The 18713-nt window shown below is 44.7% G+C and overlaps 1 protein-coding gene across 1 annotated transcript in view; it reads left to right on the top strand.

Annotated features, from left to right (window-relative positions):
* LOC119977132 (FRAS1-related extracellular matrix protein 2-like) overlaps positions 1-18713 on the top strand; it is a 276399-nt gene that overhangs the window by 192616 nt on the left and 65070 nt on the right. Inside the window, exons 7-9 of the mRNA XM_038817762.1 lie at positions 12515-12664; positions 17306-17515; positions 18290-18487. Coding sequence (XP_038673690.1) covers positions 12515-12664; positions 17306-17515; positions 18290-18487 — 558 coding nt within the window. The remainder of the gene's footprint in view (positions 1-12514; positions 12665-17305; positions 17516-18289; positions 18488-18713) is intronic.

The raw sequence follows: 18713 nt of genomic DNA, 5'->3' as shown, positions 1-18713 counted from the left end.
TAATTGAACAGCTTTTGCATTATTAAGTTGTCAGGTGAAATGTAGTTTTGTACAGCCACATTTCTACATTCGCGTCAAAACGAAGGAACAGATCAAAAGAAAATGTTTGAAAAGGAAACTCCAAATAAGTAATAAAGAAGCGGAGGAAAAGATATTTCTTGACAATGAATGAAAAATGACCAATCCTAATGTTACACAAATGGATGGAACAAATAAGCCTCCAGAGTACATGGTGAAATTGAGGACCTTGAACTAAAGCATCTGGCTCTTAAACTGTGCGTTAGATACATTCATGTTCCTATTCCAATATAAAACTGCTGGATCATTTATTGCAGTATTTTAACCTACATCTGGGGAGTTATCACATAACACACCACACTAACTTGCACAGTACAGAATTCTACCTAAACTGCACAATGACACCCGTGAGAAAGACATTAAAATCTTACATCTCTTCTTTTATGGCATTTTTAATAAACTTATGAAAAAAACATCTGTGAGCAGATCAATTGTTCTCTTGATTTCACCCAGTCCTCTCCTTGTCCCTCTCTATTTCTGATCTACATTGAGACCCCCGGCGACTTTATCCAAAAACAGCAGTAGTTGCCACATGTATGTTGCCGAATCAATCTCAGCACCGTGTCTCAACCTCTCCACTACCTCTGATTTGTCAGATTGCTTGCCTGGCATCAGTACTAGATAAGCAAATACTTCTTCCAACTAAATATTTGAAAAGATGGAGCCTCTTGTATTTAATCACCAACACAATCTCGGTTCCTTTGCCACCGATTCCAACCCTTTCCCGGGCAATTATCTGAAATTGAACCAGACTATTCACAATCTCAGTGTTACACCGGACCCTGAAGTGAGCTACGCACCACATATTTGGACCATTTCTAAGACAGCCTGTTTCTATCTCGGAACAATTCATTTTTTCCAATTAAGGGGCAATTTAACGTGGCCAATTAACCTACCCTGCACATCTCCAAAGCCTCCACGTCCTTCTGGAAGTGACCAGAATTGGGCACAGTATTCCAAATGTGGCTAAACCAACGTTCTATATAATTGGAACATAATTTTCGAGCTTTCTTTACCGCCATTTCCACCTGTGCTGCCATTTTTAAGGATCTGTGGACGCCCAGATTTCTCTGTGTCTCTATGTTCCTGATGGTTCTGCCATTTACTTTTTAGCTCCCACCTGAATTGGATCTACCAAAATACATCGCCTCGCATTTGTTCGCATTAAATTCCATCTGCCATTTCTCTGCCCAATTTTGCAGTCTATCTATATCCTGTTGTGTTCTCTGACAATCTTCATCACTATCCGCAACTCCTGCAATCTTAGCATCATCCTCAAACTTGTTAATCAGACCCGCTATGTTTTCTTCCAAGTCATTTACATATATTACAAAGAGTAGAGGTCCCAGTACTGATTCCTGCAGAACACCACTAGTTACAGACCTCAATTCAGAAAAACCCCGCGACTATGGTCAAGCCAGTTCTGGATCCATCCAGCTAGTTCACCCCTGACCCCATATGATCTAATCTTTTGTACCAGCCTGCCATGAGGGAACTTATCAAAGCTTTACTAAAGTCCATGTAGACAACATCCACAGCCTTTCCCTCATCAATCATTTTTGTCACCTCCTCAAAAAATTCAATCAACTTAGTGAGACGTGACCTCCCTTGTACAAAACCATGCTGCCTGTCGCTAATAAGACCTGATGTGGAGATACCGGCGTTGGACTGGGGTGAGAACAGTAAGAAGTCTTACAACACCAGGTTAAAGTCCAACGGGTTTGTTTCAAACACTAGCTTTCGGAGCACTGCCCCTTCCTCAGGTGAATGAGGAAGGAGCCGTGCTCCGAAAGCTAATGTTTGAAACAAATCTGTTGGACTTTAACCTGGTGTTGTAAGACTTTTTACCGTGCTAATAAGACCATTCACTTCCAAATATGCATAGATCCTGGGCTGGCTTCTCCGAGCCTCCGTGCCGAAATCACGATCGGCGCGGGTGCGGAGAATGGGCATTTATGCCGAAACCCGGTCCAACACCGCGCCCTCGATCCTCTCAGGAAACTGGCCGAGTTCCCAACGGCGTGGTTCTAACCATGTTTTGCCTGTCTGGGACGGCCGGTGGCGGCTTGGACTCAGTCCGCGGCAGCCCTGGTGGGGGGCGGAGGGGAATCCTTCACCACGGGGGGGCCTCACAGACGGCCAGGGAAGCGATCAGGTGACACCAATCAGTGACGTGCGATCTAGGCAGGACCTACTTCGTTCATCATGGTCTGCGGTGTGAGTCCGCCATGTCGCATGGAGCGGCTGCCAGACGCCGCCACCGTGCGCATGTGCGGACTCCTGACCTGAAATGCAGGGCCCCGTATCCACAGCCAGAGCTGCGAGGAGCACTCTGGGGCCCAGCTAGCCCCCTGCAGGTAGGAGAATCACTCTGGACTTGCTTAAGAACTGCTAGCCCCCTGACAAGGCCGTTTTGACACTGGCATGGGGACATAGCCCCATTATTGGAGAATCCCGCCCCCTGTCTCCGAAAATCTTTTCCAACAATTTCACTATCACTGATGTCAAGCTCACTGGCCTATGATTACTCGATTATCCTTGCAACCCTTCTTAGATAACGGTACAACATTGGCTATCCTCCAATCCTCTGGGATCTCATCTGTGGCCAATGAGGACACACAGATTTCTGTCAGAGGCCCAGCTATTTTATCTCTTGCCTCCCTCAGTAATCTGGGAGAGATGCCACCTGGCCCTGGGGATTTGTCTACCTTAATGCTTTTTAACACTCCTAACATTTCCTCCCTTGTAATAACAACCTGTTCTAAAGTGTTACACATCCCCCTGCGACACCACCAATCAACGTGTCTCTCTCCTTTGTCAATACCGATGCAAAATACTCATTAAGGACCTCATCTACTTCCTCTGGTTCTACACATAATTTCCCTCCTTTGTCCTTGAGTGGAGCAACTCTTTCTCTAGCTACCCTCTTGTTCCTAATATATGTATAAAATGCCTTGGCATTCTCCTTAATCCTGTCTGCCCCCTGGGGTGTTCCTACCTCCACCTTAAAAAATGGGGAGGTGGTGGCATAGTGGTATTGTCACTGGACTAGTAAACCAGAGACCCAGAGTAATGCTCTGGGAATCCAGGTTCAAATCCCACCACTGCAAATGGTGAAATTTCAATTCAATAAAAATCTGGAATTAAAAGTCGAATGATGACAATGGAACGATTGTCGTAAAAACCCATCTGGTTCACTAATGACCTTGAGGGAAGGAAATCTGCCATCCTTACCTGGTCTGACCTACATATAACTCCAGACCCATAGCCTCAAGGTTAGGGTTAGGCAGTAAATGCTGTCTCAGCCTGCACTCCCAAGTCCCATGAACGAATAAAGAAATAAAAACTGATGTAGTGCTGCGCGTGTTTGGTGCGCACCAGATTATGCCCCAGGAGCCTCTTCACTAAAGTGCCCAACCGAGGTGAATGTATCTGGGATGGTGGAGGGTGTTTGTGACAGCTGTGATTGAACGTCAGCGTCTTCCCTGGACTGGTGGTGGGGGGGTGGGGGGGTGGGGGGGGGGGGGGGACACCAGAAGGGCCCACCTCGTTAGCAGGTGATCCTGCAAGACACAAGACATGACGCATGATTGGGTCGCGGGTTGGGCTGGTGTTCCTGAGAGGTGAGTTGGTGAGGGTGTGGTGGTGTGAGGGGATTGGGTCACATGTGCCATAGGGACACCTGCAACTCAGCGGGAGTTCACTTGGTTGCCCGATGCCGACCTCCGCCTCGCCAACTGCCATCTCTCTGGGCCCACCAATCAGGTCAGTGCCCATTGCTCCGTGATGGTGAGGGGCAACAGTCCGGCGTTCCCCTCTCTGCGGTTAAGCACCACCTTCTGGGAGGCCAGGGAGAGACCGAAAGCTTGCAGTGTTCGGCAGTCGGACGTGTGTAGCACAGGGGGTAGGAAGCTGATGGCCTTTGTGAACAACGGCCATGGGGGACAATATGGGTGCTGGCATGTGGTGCAGGGTGGGGAGTGTGCACACTGCCGGCGGATTGGGTTCAGTCGCACACTGGGTGGGGCGGGGAGGAGGGAGTTACTGGTCTGCGAGACGAGCGTTGGTACCAGGGGCATGGTACTGCCTACTCACCCTGGCTGCCCTGACGAGCCCGTGGAGCTTCTCCCTGCACTGCTTTTCGATCCTGGTACTGGGGCCCATGATGTTCACAGCCTCTGCCACCTGCCCAGGCCTGGTGTACGGCAGCGGGTGGCAGCCTCTTTCCCATCCCCGAGAACAGGGTGGCCTGCTTCTCCTCCATGGCATCCAGCAGGGTCTTGAGGTCTGTGCCCGTGAACCGGGGTACCACTCTTTGTGCTGACATCTTGTTGACTGGGATGAGTGTGTGTGTGTGGGGAGTGGAGTGCTAATGTGCGGCTGCAGCTTATCAGCCTTTCGAGGCAATCCCGACCCTGGTAAATCGGACATTGGTTTTCACTGGAATCGCCCAAGTTCCACATGGCGCCTGTGCTAGCCCATTAATGGATCATGAATTTCTCTGGAATGGCGCCAATTTATATGTTGTAGAAGTCCACCAATTCAGTTCCTGCGCTAATACTTCTCCGAAATGGAGAATCCTGCCCTGTGTCTGTCATGGAAGATGGTCACCTCCCTTTATGATATGCTCTCTGGTGAGATATTGAATTAATTGTGCACATGGTCAGCCCATGACCCTGGCCTTAAAAGTTACTGTAACATAGAATCTTTTCACCTCCCGGGTCATTCCATGTAGCATGTCCTTAGTGGACCCGCCGTGCCAGTAGCATATCGCTCCATACGATATTCACTAATGTCATGTTTAGGTGGGCCTTTCATTTTATCTCTTTTACAATATGACATCAGCCAAGTCGAAAAAGCCAGAGGCTTTCAGACACGGCAGGATTTGTAGGGGTACAATAGAGAGATTGAATGCCCTCATGTAGCCATAAAAGTACCAGCTGGGCAACTAGGGGCATTGATAAACAGAAAAGGATAGCACTCCATCAATGTTCAGATTGTGTTCAATCATGGGCCCAGCAGACTTCCGCTGCACCACCCTACTCCCTGATTGTGTTCAATCATAATCAAAGAATAATGCAGGGTTGTGCACGTTGCCCAGGCAGCCGTGATGCATACACCCTTCGACATTCCCAGGTACCAGGGATGTTTCCCAGCCTGACGGCACTGAATGGCTGGCTGCTCTGCAACAATATAATGCAAAGATGGCTGATTACTCAAGTAAGGAATCCACAGACTGAATTTGGGTACAATGAGGGCCATGCATTGACCAGGGCCATCATTGCTCCGACCATTTCAGATGTCCGGACAGATTGGGTGGCGCTCTCAATATGCACGTGCGAGAGTGTCACTGACAGTCGTTGTTTGCTGTGAGTTGCATTAATCTCAATCTGTTCATTGGTTGAATGTAACCTGAGACCTTGCCAACTGTCATTATATGGTATCATCCAAAGAATATAACACTTTTACATTCTTAGTTGAAATGGTTAAGGAGCAGTTTGGAATGGCTGGTTTAGTTCAGGGAATGAAGTTTACAACAACCACAACTAGTAATTATATAGCACCTCTAATAAAACATCCCAAGAGGAGCAGCAGAAGCATTCTCAAACAAAATATGGCACACATATGAACAATGAGAATAACGGATGGCCAGCATCTCTGTCAATGGGGTAAGTTTTAAGGAACGTGTTAGAGGGGAAAAGCAAGCTGGAGAGGTTGAAGGAGGCAATTCCAGGGCTCCAGGCAACTGAATGCATGGTCACCAATGGTCTGGCAGTTAAATTCATGAATTTGGAGCGAATTGCATGGGAAGATGGGTGCAGTCATTCTGAGAGAGGACAGCAGATCCATGCTCTATAGATCAGTCCAAAGTTATTGCTCATTTAAAGTTTGCAAGTTGAATATTGGTCCTGTGGCTTATCTACATGTTGAAGCCCACACATATGGGTATATAGATAATATAGTGCTGCAATTAAACACTCAAATCTAAAAAGTAAATCATATTTTTGGCAGCATTTATGCTGCTCAATCATTATAATCAGTTGTGACAAGATCAGATCTATGCAGCAATCACTGAATTATTTCTCAGCAGGGTGTTAACCAACTCCTACATCTTGACATCACAGTTGCTCCAGTTGCTGTGCAGAAGATCCACATCAGACTAGTAGCAATCATCGTCTATCGCACTCCCGCTATATTTCAACAGGGAGGGAAACTCAGGACGTGCGCATAGCTAATAATTTAATGCCATATAACATAAGACCTAAATCTGTGCAAGTCAGTACCTTGTAACTGGTTAAAACTGTAGTCAGTTTTTCACTTTGCATGAAGCTCTACACCCTCTGTGCCCTCCTGCTACTCTTGGCACATGATCTGGCATTGCTCGGGACAACATTATTAACATTATTTATATCTAAAAACCTGAACCATCAAACCAGCTGATGTATTACTGTACTGATCTGTTACAGGACACAGGCATAAACCCAGAGAGATTGCATTTAGTTTGGATCAACCATATCTGACATGAATGGGTCCACTATCTGACTGTTATTGCAATAAATATTGGCATCTGGGTTTAATGCTGAAAAGCTATATGATCATTGGTGTGGAAGACTAGAATGCTATCTTAAGTAAGCACTGTGAATTTAAGAATCATTTATAAAGGCATTGATTTCTACATTGCATGTGTGTAGAGAAAAAGAATTACTGTCTTTGGCAGCATTTTTTATGGGCCAGTTATATATAATAAAATGTTATCATTGATACGAACCAGACTACTTCACTTTGATAGAAGGCATGCAGTGCAATTTATTTGCCAAGTTGCTGAAATATTACTAAAGTAATGCAGAAGTGAGCCTTACAACACTTCAGCTTCACAGTCACGGAAGCATAACTGTAATTACAGAGCTGACAAGTAAGTGGTGTTGAGACCACAACCAGATCAGCCGTGATCTTAACAAATGGTAGAGCAGGCTCAAAGGGCCAAATGGCCTACTCCTGCTCCCAAGCAAAGTGTTATCTGGGGACAAGAAAATGTAAAAATGGTGCATTCTGATTAATATTTTTACCTTTCTACATGAAAATTTATTGATTCCTATCATTGTTTTAAATGCTGTATGGGTTCATTCATATTTCGTATATCAACCCAAGTCACACAACCCAAAATACTATCTGAACAGTAACTGTACCTTTCATGAATACAGCTTTTTGTACTCTGTTTTGCTAATGACAAGCTTTGGAATTGCTGTATTCCGCACAGTAAATGCAAACTAAGCCTACCAAAGATATTTAGGGCTCGTCGCATAAATACACTTTTTTAATAATGCAATAACTGAAAGACTTCCAAATTCCAGCTAGCCGGGGGAACGAGCTAAGGAATCTACAGCTCAAAATCTTCCTACAAAAGGAGACAAGGACGTACCCACAACCGCCCATGACAGACACTACTGGAAGAACTACTGGACGCAAGCATGCTAGATAAAAGAAACTGTACTGACATGTATGACCGACTGATAGAAAGGGCCGATACCGTACTGGATGCAACAAGAAAGAAAAGGGAGGAGGAACTGGGGACTGAGATAGGGTGGGGACTCTGGAGCGAAGCACTGCATAGAGTCAACTCCACCTCCACGGGCACAAGGCTCAGACTGACGCAACTAAAAGTGGTACATAGAGCCCACTTAACAAGAACCCGTATGAGTAGGTTCTTCCCGGAGGTGGAGGATGAACGGTGCCAAGGAGGCCCGGCCAACCACACCCACATGTTCTGGTCTTACCCTAGACTTGCAGGGTACTGGACAGCCTTCTTGGAGGCAATGTCCAAAGTGGTGGGGATGAGGTTGGAGCCATGCCCGAAAGTGGCGGGCTTCGGGGTTTCGGACCAGCCAGATCTATTCCTGGGGAGGAGGGCAGACGCCCTTGCCTTTGCCTCCCTGATTGCCCGCCGTAGAATCCTGTTCGGCTGGCGGTCAGCAGCACCACCCAAAGCTGCAGACTGGCTGTCCGACCTCTTGGAATCTCTCCAAATGCAGAAAATCAAATTCGCCATCCGAGGGTCAGACGACGGCTTCCACAGAACGTGGGAGCCATTCACGCAATTGTTCCGGGACCTGTTTGCGGCCAACGAACAAGCGGAAGAATAGCCAGGTAGCCAAGAATCGGGAAAGTCGCCAAAGCATGAGAGGGAGAGATAGACTGGGAGGGGAGCGGGGGCAGCTAAACCTAAGAGGAAAGAAAGGCGAATCACAGGTGGGCGAGGGGGGAGGGAAGAGACAGGGAACAAGAGAGGAGAACCAGGGAGGTGGGGGGGAGGCAGGGAAATGAGAGCCGGAAGGAAGGCACGGGATACCATAATGAGCATGGCATCTCCAGGAGCAGGAACGAGGAGAATAAAGACGAAAGACGGCAGAAGCGGAGGTGAGCGCGAAACGGCAGCGAGATCTGTCCAGGAGAAGCAAGGGACAACACCAACAGCAAACCCACTCGAGTATTGCCCTCTGTAATTGTTTCTCCGGCACCCAAATGTATATTTACCTCCCCAGTCTCCACCCCCCCCCTCCCCCCCCCCCCCCCAAAGTAAATATACTTTGTTCAAAAACCCAATAAAAAACATTTATTAAAAAAATTACTGAAAGACTTCCAATCAACTGCTCCTGGCCCACATTTGTATGGACCAGTGCTATATGGTGTGATGGCAAAGCCTCCCAGGCAAGGCCGTTAGTTCCTGGGCCTCTGGAGAATCCAGTGTAGACATAGCGAGGGCGAGATCCAGGTAGTGACGTTCCATGAGATCTCAAAGGATCTCGAGAGATGTTCTGAGTGTAACAAATCTCGTTAGAGGCCTCTCACAAGATTAAACGGCCTTGTTGCCTCACCAATTTGGGCGCAACGAGGGCATTAAATCGCAGTCCATCTCTGCTTGTCCTTCTTGACCTTTCTACCATCTTTGCTGTGGTTGACCACACCATCCTTCTCCAATGCCTCTCCACTGTCATTCACCTGCACCTAATTCCATTTTCATCTTGCTGATCCTAGTCAGAGTATCACTTGCGGTGGTTTCCCTTCCTACTCCCGGACCATTACGTCCGGTGTCCCTCAGGGACCTATCCGTGGTCTTCTCCTATTTCTCTTCCACGTGGTACCCCTCGCAAACACCAACTGAAAACACATTAGTTTTCACACATATGCTGACAACATATATCTCTCTGTCACCATCACCTCTCTCAACTACTGCACTGATGCAAATGATCAGATTGCTTGTTTGACAACCAGTACATGAGGAGCAGAAATGTCCTTAATTAAATATTGGGAATATTGGAGCCATTGTTTTTGGATCCCACTCCAAACCGTCCTCACTGACTCCATCCCTCCCCCTGGCAACTCAGGCTAAACAAGACTGTCCTTATCCTTGGTTCATATTTGACCTCAAGGTAATATTCAGGTTATATATCTGCATGGTCACTAAGAATGGCTATTTCAACCCCCCGCAACAGTTCTTGACTTTTTTCCTACCTCTGCCCATCTGATGTTGAAACCTGTATACGTGCCTTTGTTACCTCTAAACTTCACTATTCCAATGCACTCCGAGTAGGTCTGCAGCATTCTAAACTCCGTAAACCCAAGGTCATCCAAACCTCAGCAGCCCATGTCCTTACTCGGACCAAATCCTATTCACCCATCATTCCTCTCCTCACTGACGTGCATTGACTTCCTGTCAAGCAAAACTTTGATTTTAACATTCTCAACCTTATTTCCGTCCACGCCTCACCATTCCCTCTCTGTGATCTTCTCCGACCTGTAAACCCTCCAAGCTATCTGTGCTCATCTAGTTTTGGCCTCTTGAGCATCCTGCATTTATTGCTCCCCCAATTGATGGCTGTACCTTGAGCTGCCTCCAGCCCTGGAATTCCCTCCCAAAACCTTTCTTCCTTTAAGATACTCCTTAAAAGATCAAGCTTTGGCTGTCTGCCCTCCTATTGCATTATGTGGCACCGTGTCTAATTTTGCTTTGTAACGTTCCTGTGAAGTATCTTGACATGTTTTATTGCATTAAGGACATTATACTCATCTAAGTTGTTGTTGAGTGTAAAATGACAAGTGATCGAAGGTGAAGACATCTCAGTTTCACTTTCTTGATGTGAAATGTCAGACTCATAGCAACCTGTGTTTAGTTTTTTCCTTTGGTCTCGATATCCAGCTTTTGTGGTGCATTTTTGCAGAGAGGTGAAAAATGTATGGAATTTCTTGGCAGGTGATTAGAGCACTGTTTGCCCAAGGTTACTCTGATAACATGTTGGTACCACACCACACAACAGCCCCGGTCCAAACTGCTGAAAAATACATCAATAAAATCCTGTAAAACTAAAAGGGGTTTGTCAGCAATTATTCTCAAAAATATATTAACAAAAATTCAAAATCTTCTGTTTCAACTTTCAATACCACACACAAGATTTTAATAAAGCTACAGAGAACTTTATTTGAGTGAATTAAAATACAAGTTGATAGATAAAAGGCAGAATATTATGGGGGGCTGGGGGATCAAACAGTTCACACTCCCCTCAGCCAGCCCCAGAAGCAATTGGCAACTGGGGCTGACTCATCCCATGCCAACCCGCCCCACAGTCATAACCTGCACATGCAGGCTGAATCGGAGTTGTATGGGACTTGCACCCCTCACTGGGAGGGATCAAACCCCACTCCCTGCCTCCTCAGGAGCTGTCAGTCAATCTGATTGACCGGCAGCTCCATCAGACCCGGTAGTGCCAAGAGCATATTAGTGAGTGCTGCTAGGACTGCAACCAATAAGAAGAAGAAAGCCCAGTGCCAGGTTAGTCTGGGGTCTTGGGCAGGGAGGGTTTGGACAGGTTATGGAGGTGCAGATTGTTAGATTCTGGCTGCTGTTGAGTAAAGAGTTAAGAGTTCTGCTCCTTCCCCAAACACCTTTATTTTTCTTGAATACACTCTATACAAAACTCTATCACCACACACCACAAGTGCCATCTGCAACCCCTTTACATAATCAGTGTAAATTATTGGATACTTAACATCGATTTGACATGTAGTTGGAATGTCTCTTAGCCCATTTCTAACACAGATGTGCTATGTTTAATGGAGCAGGAAGAACCCCACCAGCACCAACCCACTCTGCAAAAGGCAGGCATGAAGATAGCTTTCTGACCTGTAAAATATATATTTTAAGTGAGCTATTCAACACCACCCAACTGCCCATACCAACCATTTTATGACGTAGGCAGCGAATTATTGGGGTCAGTTGTCATGTTTACAAGCCCAATTGATCCTTGATTATTTATTTAAATATGGCATGCTGGCTGCCAATTTTGGTGCCCATGTTATGGGGCTGAACGCGGAGGTAGGCAGGAAGGAGGTGGCGTGGGGCAGGAAGGAGGTGGGTTGGCAACTACCTTGTTTTATAATAATAACAATAATAATCGTTTATTGTCACAGGTAGGCTTCAATGAAGTTACTGCGAAAAGCCTGTAGTCGCCACATTCCGGCGCCTGTTCAGGGAGGCTGGTACGGGAATTAAACCCACGCTGCTGCCTTGTTCTGCATTACAAGCCAGCTATTTAGCCCAGTGTGCTAAACCAGCCCCAGGTGTGCGTCACTCGTGTGTGCCATACCTCGCTGAAAACACACCCAGCGGGGCATGTAAAATGCAGTACAACAAATTTGAAAGCCTGCTTGATGAGACGAATCTCCAACTGAACTTTGTTTGACATACTTTTTCGCCGAAGTCATTTATATGAAATAATGCTTTAAACTTGGCATTTTGGTCATCTTTTACTAGTTTTGCCCCAATTTCATGATATGTGGGCATGATTCCATGGCCAATAAATGCCTTTCAGTAGCTCCCTGAGTCAGATAGAGAAATGACTGTCGACAGGAGTATCTGGATCCTGGTTTATTAGAACCAAGCCTGAGGAACACTTGCCTAATGCCTGCACAGTTCCAGCAGACGGTTTTAGTTATCAGTAATAGGATTTGCAATTGGCCCAGGATCAATTTCACTCTAATTTACTCTTGATAGGGAAGTGCATTTCATGCACTAATTGTGTCCACTTGAGATTGGACAATTACAGACCGTCGCATGGGTTATTGTGCCGCCCTACCGTGCCCCAACTAAAAATGAATCTTCTCTTGTCGGTTTTGCACGTTAATAATTCAAGATTAATTATACTGCTGTAAGGTTGATAGGTCATTCATATTTGCAGCTAGCGCTTTGATATTTTTATCAATTAAATTGCCTTTGAATTTGTTCATGTCCCAATATGACGGAAAGAGTTCCCCCATATTACTGTGAATAGGATGATATTGTGAAGTGGCTAAAGACCTGACTGGCTAGGTATTTTTGCTTTTGTATTATTTTACATGAATGGATGTACACATGTTCATGGTGCTGGTACTATCCCTTTTCCAGAACCAGTTTTTTACTTTGGGGATACTGAATACCAGGTGGATGAAAGTGAAGGCTACGTGGAAGTCCAGGTCTGGCGAACTGGGACAGACTTGTCCAAGACTGCAAGTGTGACAGTTCGATCTCGCAAAACCGAGCCAGCATCAGCTGAAGGTGAGAGCATGATATTTTGTTAGCACCTTAGACAGAGGCCCAGATTTTGCACTTAGTAGAGAAGAAGCAATGCTAGCCATTCAGCAGGCTTGCACTTACATTCAATGGTTCTGAGAGTTTTTGCAGTGAATTCCAATTATTGGAGAGTCAAAATAGTGCGGTCAAGGGGAATCTGGACATTTACTAAAAGGGCAAACAAAGGTGGCTTTCCTCACTCAAGAAGATTGAAGAACCCTTGTGAGATACGTAGAATGTACATTGGGACATATAAAACCATGTAAATGTAAAACCATGTGCAGAAAATGAAATAAAGAGAGATGGGATTAAGAGAGATATAGGGAAAAGAGACTTGTAAAAGCAAATAAACAACTGTTTAATAGTCTCCAACAGTAGTGACTCACTTTTTGCTGTGGCAGAGCATCCCTGCCGTGGGTTTCCCGGCAGCGTGAGGTGGCTTCAATGGGAGATCGCATTGACAAGCGGCGGGAGTATAGAATCCTACCCCCAGTGAACGTTGTGCCGGCAAGAAACAAGCAGCTGGGGAACCTCCGAATCCAGCCCAAATCACCGCACCATATTCCATGTGTGATCTCACCAATGGCCTGTAAAATAGGGAAGGCGGTGGCATAGCGGTATTGTCACTGGACTAGTAAACTAGAGACCCAGAGTAATGCTCTGGGAATCCAGGTTTAAATCCCTCCACTGCAGATGGTGAAATTTGAATTCAATAAAAATCTGGAATTAAAAATCTAATGATAACCATGAAACCATTAACGATTGTCGTAAAAACCTATCTGGTTCACTAATGTCCTTTCGGGAAGGCAATCCGCCATCCTTACCTACATCTGGCCTACATGTGACTCCAGACCCACAGCAATGTGGTTGACTCTTAACTGCCCCTGAATGGTGATTAGGGATGGGCAATAAAAGCTGGCACAGCCTGTGATACCCACGTCCCGTGAACGTATTTTGAAAAAATTGCAATGAGACAAATTTGGAGATATTATTATTATTTCCCTCAACTAAATCATTAATGTATATGGTGAATCGGTGAGATCCTAGCACTGATCCCTGTGGCACCCCACTAGTCACTGCCTGCCATTTGGAAAAAGATCAATTTATTCCTACTCTTGTTCCCTATCTGCCAACCAGTTTTCTATCTCAATACACTATCCCCAATCCCTTTAATTTTGCACACTAATCCCTTATGCGGGATTTAGTCAAAAGCCTTCTTCTGAAAGTCCAAAATAAACTGCATCTACTGGTTCCCCGTGTCAACTTTACGAGTTACATCCTCAAAGAATTCCAGTAGATTTGTCAAGCATAATTTACCTTTCATAAATTCATACAAACTCTATCCAATCTGCCACTGTTTTCCAAGTGCTCTGCGAGTAAATGTTTTATAATGTACTCTAGAATTTTTCCAACTCCCAACATCAGGCTGACTGGTCTATAATCCAGTTTTTTCTCCATCTCCCTTTTTAAATAGTAGGGTTACATTAGCTACCCTCCAGACAGTAGGAACTGTTCCAGAGTCTACAGAATCTTGAAAGATGACTTCAATGCATCCACTATTTCTAGGGCCACTTCCTTAAGTACTCGGGGATCTAGATTATCGGCCTTCAATTCCATTAATTTCCTCAACACCATTTCTCTACTACAGTTCCTCTCTCTCACTTAATCTTGTGTCCCCCAACATTTCCATAGAATCTCTACAGTCCAGAAGGAGGCTGTTCGGCCCATCAAGTCTGCACTGACCCTCTGAAAGAGCACCCTATCAAGGCCCACTCCCCCATCCTATCCTCATAACCCCACCTGGAGGAAATCCACGCAGACACGGAGAATGTACAAACTCAACAGAAAGTTACCACAAGCTGGAATTGAACACGGGTCCCTATGCTGTGAGGCAGCAGTGCTAACCTCTACCACCATGCCGCCCTATTTCCAGTACGTTATTTGTGTCCTCCTTTGTGAAGACAGAACCAAAGTATATATTTAGTTTGTCAGCCATTTTTTTGTTCCCCATTCTAAATTCCTCTGTTTCTGACTATAAGGATCTGTTTTTTTTCTGGCCAATTTGTATGCCTCTTCCTTGGATCTAATACTATCTCTAATTTTCCTTGTAAGCCATGGTTTGGCCCCTTTCCCTGTTTTATTTATGTGCCAGACAGGAATGAACAATTGTTGCAATTCACCCATGCGCTCTCTGAATATTTGCCATTGCCTATTCACCATCATCCCTTTAGGCAACATTCCCCAATCCATCATAGTCAACTCGCACCTCATACAATCGTAGTTTCCTTTATTTGCTTAATAACTGAAAGTGTATTATTTAATTTTTGACACAAAATCCGTTTGTCAATGCATAGAGTATTAAGCTTGAAACTTTAAAAAACTAGAGATGCCTGCCATAATTGAATTTTCATATTGAATCTTCAACAGTTTCACCTTCAAACTTTTATCAGAGTTCCCCTTCACAGAACTATTTAGGAGTCGCTTAGAATGATTTATTTGTTTCTATCGCACAACATCTGCCATTTACTGAGTGGAGTGCTAAAAATCAAAATGCCTCCTTAAACAATGTGTCCAGAGGCATCTTTCCCAAATAAAGCAATGTAAATCAATACAATTCTACTGAGAAATGGGTCATCCCTTTCTATTCTTGCAGCTAAATTACCAAAGGCCTCCAACCTCATTGTGTTGCATTCAAACCAATAGGACATTGCTGAGAAATACATTTGCACAGGAATGTAAACATACCCATTTTGGTATCATCTGCATTAGGAAGGTGCACCCTCAACATTTGTAATTGTGACCTTTGAGTAAAATTCTAGCCTGGAGCCTGTTGCACAAGAGGGAACCAGAAGACAAAAGGTCAATTTCTTTTAACCCGTGCTTGATAAATCTTTCCACTAATGTAGAAAACATGAAGAACTACAAAAGCTTATTCCATTCTTTCCACATACATACACACAAACACACACACATCTCAAAAATAATGGGTTAGAGAACTAATAAAAGTTAAAAGAATATGCCAGTAAGTCTTTTGCATATCTTGTGGGAAGTTACAGCTGTGGAAATTAGGTAGTTTCCGGTAGAATTCTGGAGTTGACCTTGTTCCAGTCTGCACTTTGTTGAAGACACCCTTTTTGGCTTCTTAGAACATTGTCATGTTTCTTCCTACACTAACCCTAACCCTTTCTCTGCTTTCGACAGAGCCAGTTTTTAAACATATTTTTGCACATTCCTAAAATGGAACCCAATTAGCATGGCTTGCATCCATTGTTGTACTAAACCTAGTTATTTTCCTTCATCTCAGAAACATTTGACACATTTTGAGGTTTATATCAACATGATGCTGATCAAACAAATCCCAAAATAAAAGTGGTCAAGGCCAGCGTTTTCAAATCTGGGTCAAGCACCAAGCTGCTGGTTCAGTTCTGGAGCCTGAACCCATACAGCATGTTCCAAAATTCCCAGCCAGATTTTTAAAGGGACAAGCCAATTAATGGCAGGGAGTAAGATGGCCATCAGTACCGAGGGCAGATACTCAATTCTGAGGGCCCTCCAGCACTGACATATCGACGGCCCCACTAGCTGAGATGGGAGCTGCCGATCTGAACAAGGGACGAGAGAGTTTATCTTTATTTTTAGAAACACTGCAACTGCCTGGCAACCACCCTGGAGGTGCAAACCATCCACGGGATGACCAACAGCTGCAGCTGAGAGTGGCCGGCCAATCACAGGTCAGCAACCTTTCATTGTTCAGCAGCCACCCCTCACAGAGGTGGGGGCTGCATTCAATAATACACCCACTGAAGGCCCTAGATCTCTGAGAAATCCACGGCAAGGTGAGTAATGGCGGGCGGGGGTGTCATGTCAGAGCAGGGGTATAGGTTGTGGCTTTAGTTGGCTCCTCCTCCTCTTCCAGGTGCCACGTCCCTCGCAGGGTGCCTTGGAATAAGGGACTTCCCAGGAGCCCACAAGCAACTCTGACAAGATTTGCTTTTCGGCCTTCTTGCAAGGCAAGTTCCCCACCCATCGCTGAGTGAATACCCGTGGATGAGGTCCTTATGTGGACATTAATTGATTGCCTCAATGGAGCGGAAAAACTGTCGACAAGCCTTCCCGAACTGGACCTAATCAGGGTCACGACCAACTCCCCCTGATTAATTAAATGCACCCTCTATGACCAAGCGTGCCTTAGAGAAGGGCAGTAAGTTCCAATCCAGTGAGTGAATTAAGTGCTCATCTTTTGGTATCTGTGACTGGAATCAGAGAAGAACAATAGCAGGTGGAAATAAAATTAAAATCTGATCAACTGAAAAATTTACTTTGGTTCAGCTGCAATTTGTGTAAAATTCCTTTGATGGTATTTCTGGGTAATACCCAAGTCTTAAAAGAAATACCAAAAGCTAGTGAGGATTGTGAATTTTTTATGACTGAAAATATACTTGTTCAACGGTTCAGAATCAACTTTGGCATTATGATGATCACAAATATAGATGTTTTGAAGGGGTCCCTATGTTATAAATGGATCTCTTGGAAATAACTTGAGACAGTTATCAAATTGTTTTTCCCAATTTCATTATCATTAGCCTGCAGATTAACTATTCCTAATCATTGGATGTTCTTTTCCAGCGGGCATCGATTATGTAGGCATAAGCCGCAATCTGGATTTTGCCCCTGGAGTGAACATGCAGACCTTCCGAGTTACTATCCTTGATGATTTGGGTCAACCAGTAATAGAAGGGCCAGAGAGTTTTGAGCTTGTCCTGCGCATGCCAATGAATGCCGTCCTTGGAGAACCAAGCAAAGCCACGGTGCTCATTAATGACTCAGTCTCGGATTGTAAGTATTCATTTTGTAAAAGATTCTCTACAGTGCAGAAGGAGGTCATTCGGCCCATCGAGTACACCAACCCTCTGAAAGATAGGACAACTCCCCCGCCCTATCCCCGTGACCTCACCTAACCTTTTAGACACTAAGGGACAATTTAAAATGGCCAATCCACCTAACCTGCACATGTTGGACTGTATGAGGAAACCGAGGAACCCAGAGGAAACCCATTCAGACACGCGGAGAACGTATAAACTTCACAGTCATCAGAGGTTCAAATTGAACTCAGGTCTCTGGCGCTATGAGGCAGCAGTGCTGACTATTTGTATAATATGCTGCACTAATATCTTCCAAAGCCATGCCAAGACGCAACTGAATTGGAGACAGAAATGTTTAGCCAGCTAAATGACACTATGATTACATGCAAACTGTTAGAAATGGGCAAAGGTACAATTAAATATGTGCCTTAAATTTCATACCTGACGGTTTTCTCAGGGAAACCCTCTCCTTAACTTTGTAACCTTGTTCTTAGAGCAACTTAATTGGTTCACCCTACAGTATGGCTACATATTTCTGATTGAAATTATTCAAAATTATATTAGCAGATTTTCGCAGCAAAAATCAAGTTTTATATCTAACCTTATTGGAAATAATTCCATGCATTGAGTACATTTTCCAAAATCTAGCAGAGCAAATGCAGCTGGTAATCTTGTCAGGCACAGGTGCAGTTTTGCAACAGAGAATAAGAGAAAACAATACGTGAACAAATTTCTTTTTCTTTTAAAGTGCCAAAGGTACAGTTCAAAGATGCAGCCTATGTGGGGAAAGAGAACAATGGTCAGATCACAGCAATTGTTTACCGCAGTGGTGACATCAGCTATAAATCCACAGTTCGGTGCTATACTCGCCAGGCATCTGCTCAGGTTATGATGGATTTTGCTGAACGTCCAAACACAGATGATTCTGTCATTACATTTCTTCCAGGTACTGTATGTTATAGAGAAATGTGTAAATTTCAAACTGCTCGTCAGCAATAACTCTGCATGGCTATCTCTTTTATTATTTTGTCCCTGTTATGTCTAGCATCTGCAGTGTGTTACTTGCAAATGTTCTCAAAACCTTTCACATTATTATATAATTGCCTGAAACAGTTTTTAAAACCATAAATGCTCCATTTCCCTTTTTTTTTTAAAAGGGTCACTTCATGATT

The sequence above is a fragment of the Scyliorhinus canicula genome, chromosome 14, assembly GCF_902713615.1.
Source record: "Scyliorhinus canicula chromosome 14, sScyCan1.1, whole genome shotgun sequence".
NCBI lineage: Eukaryota > Metazoa > Chordata > Chondrichthyes > Carcharhiniformes > Scyliorhinidae > Scyliorhinus > Scyliorhinus canicula.
Note: the sequence above shows the minus strand (reverse complement) of the source record. Positions and strands in the feature narration are given on the sequence as shown.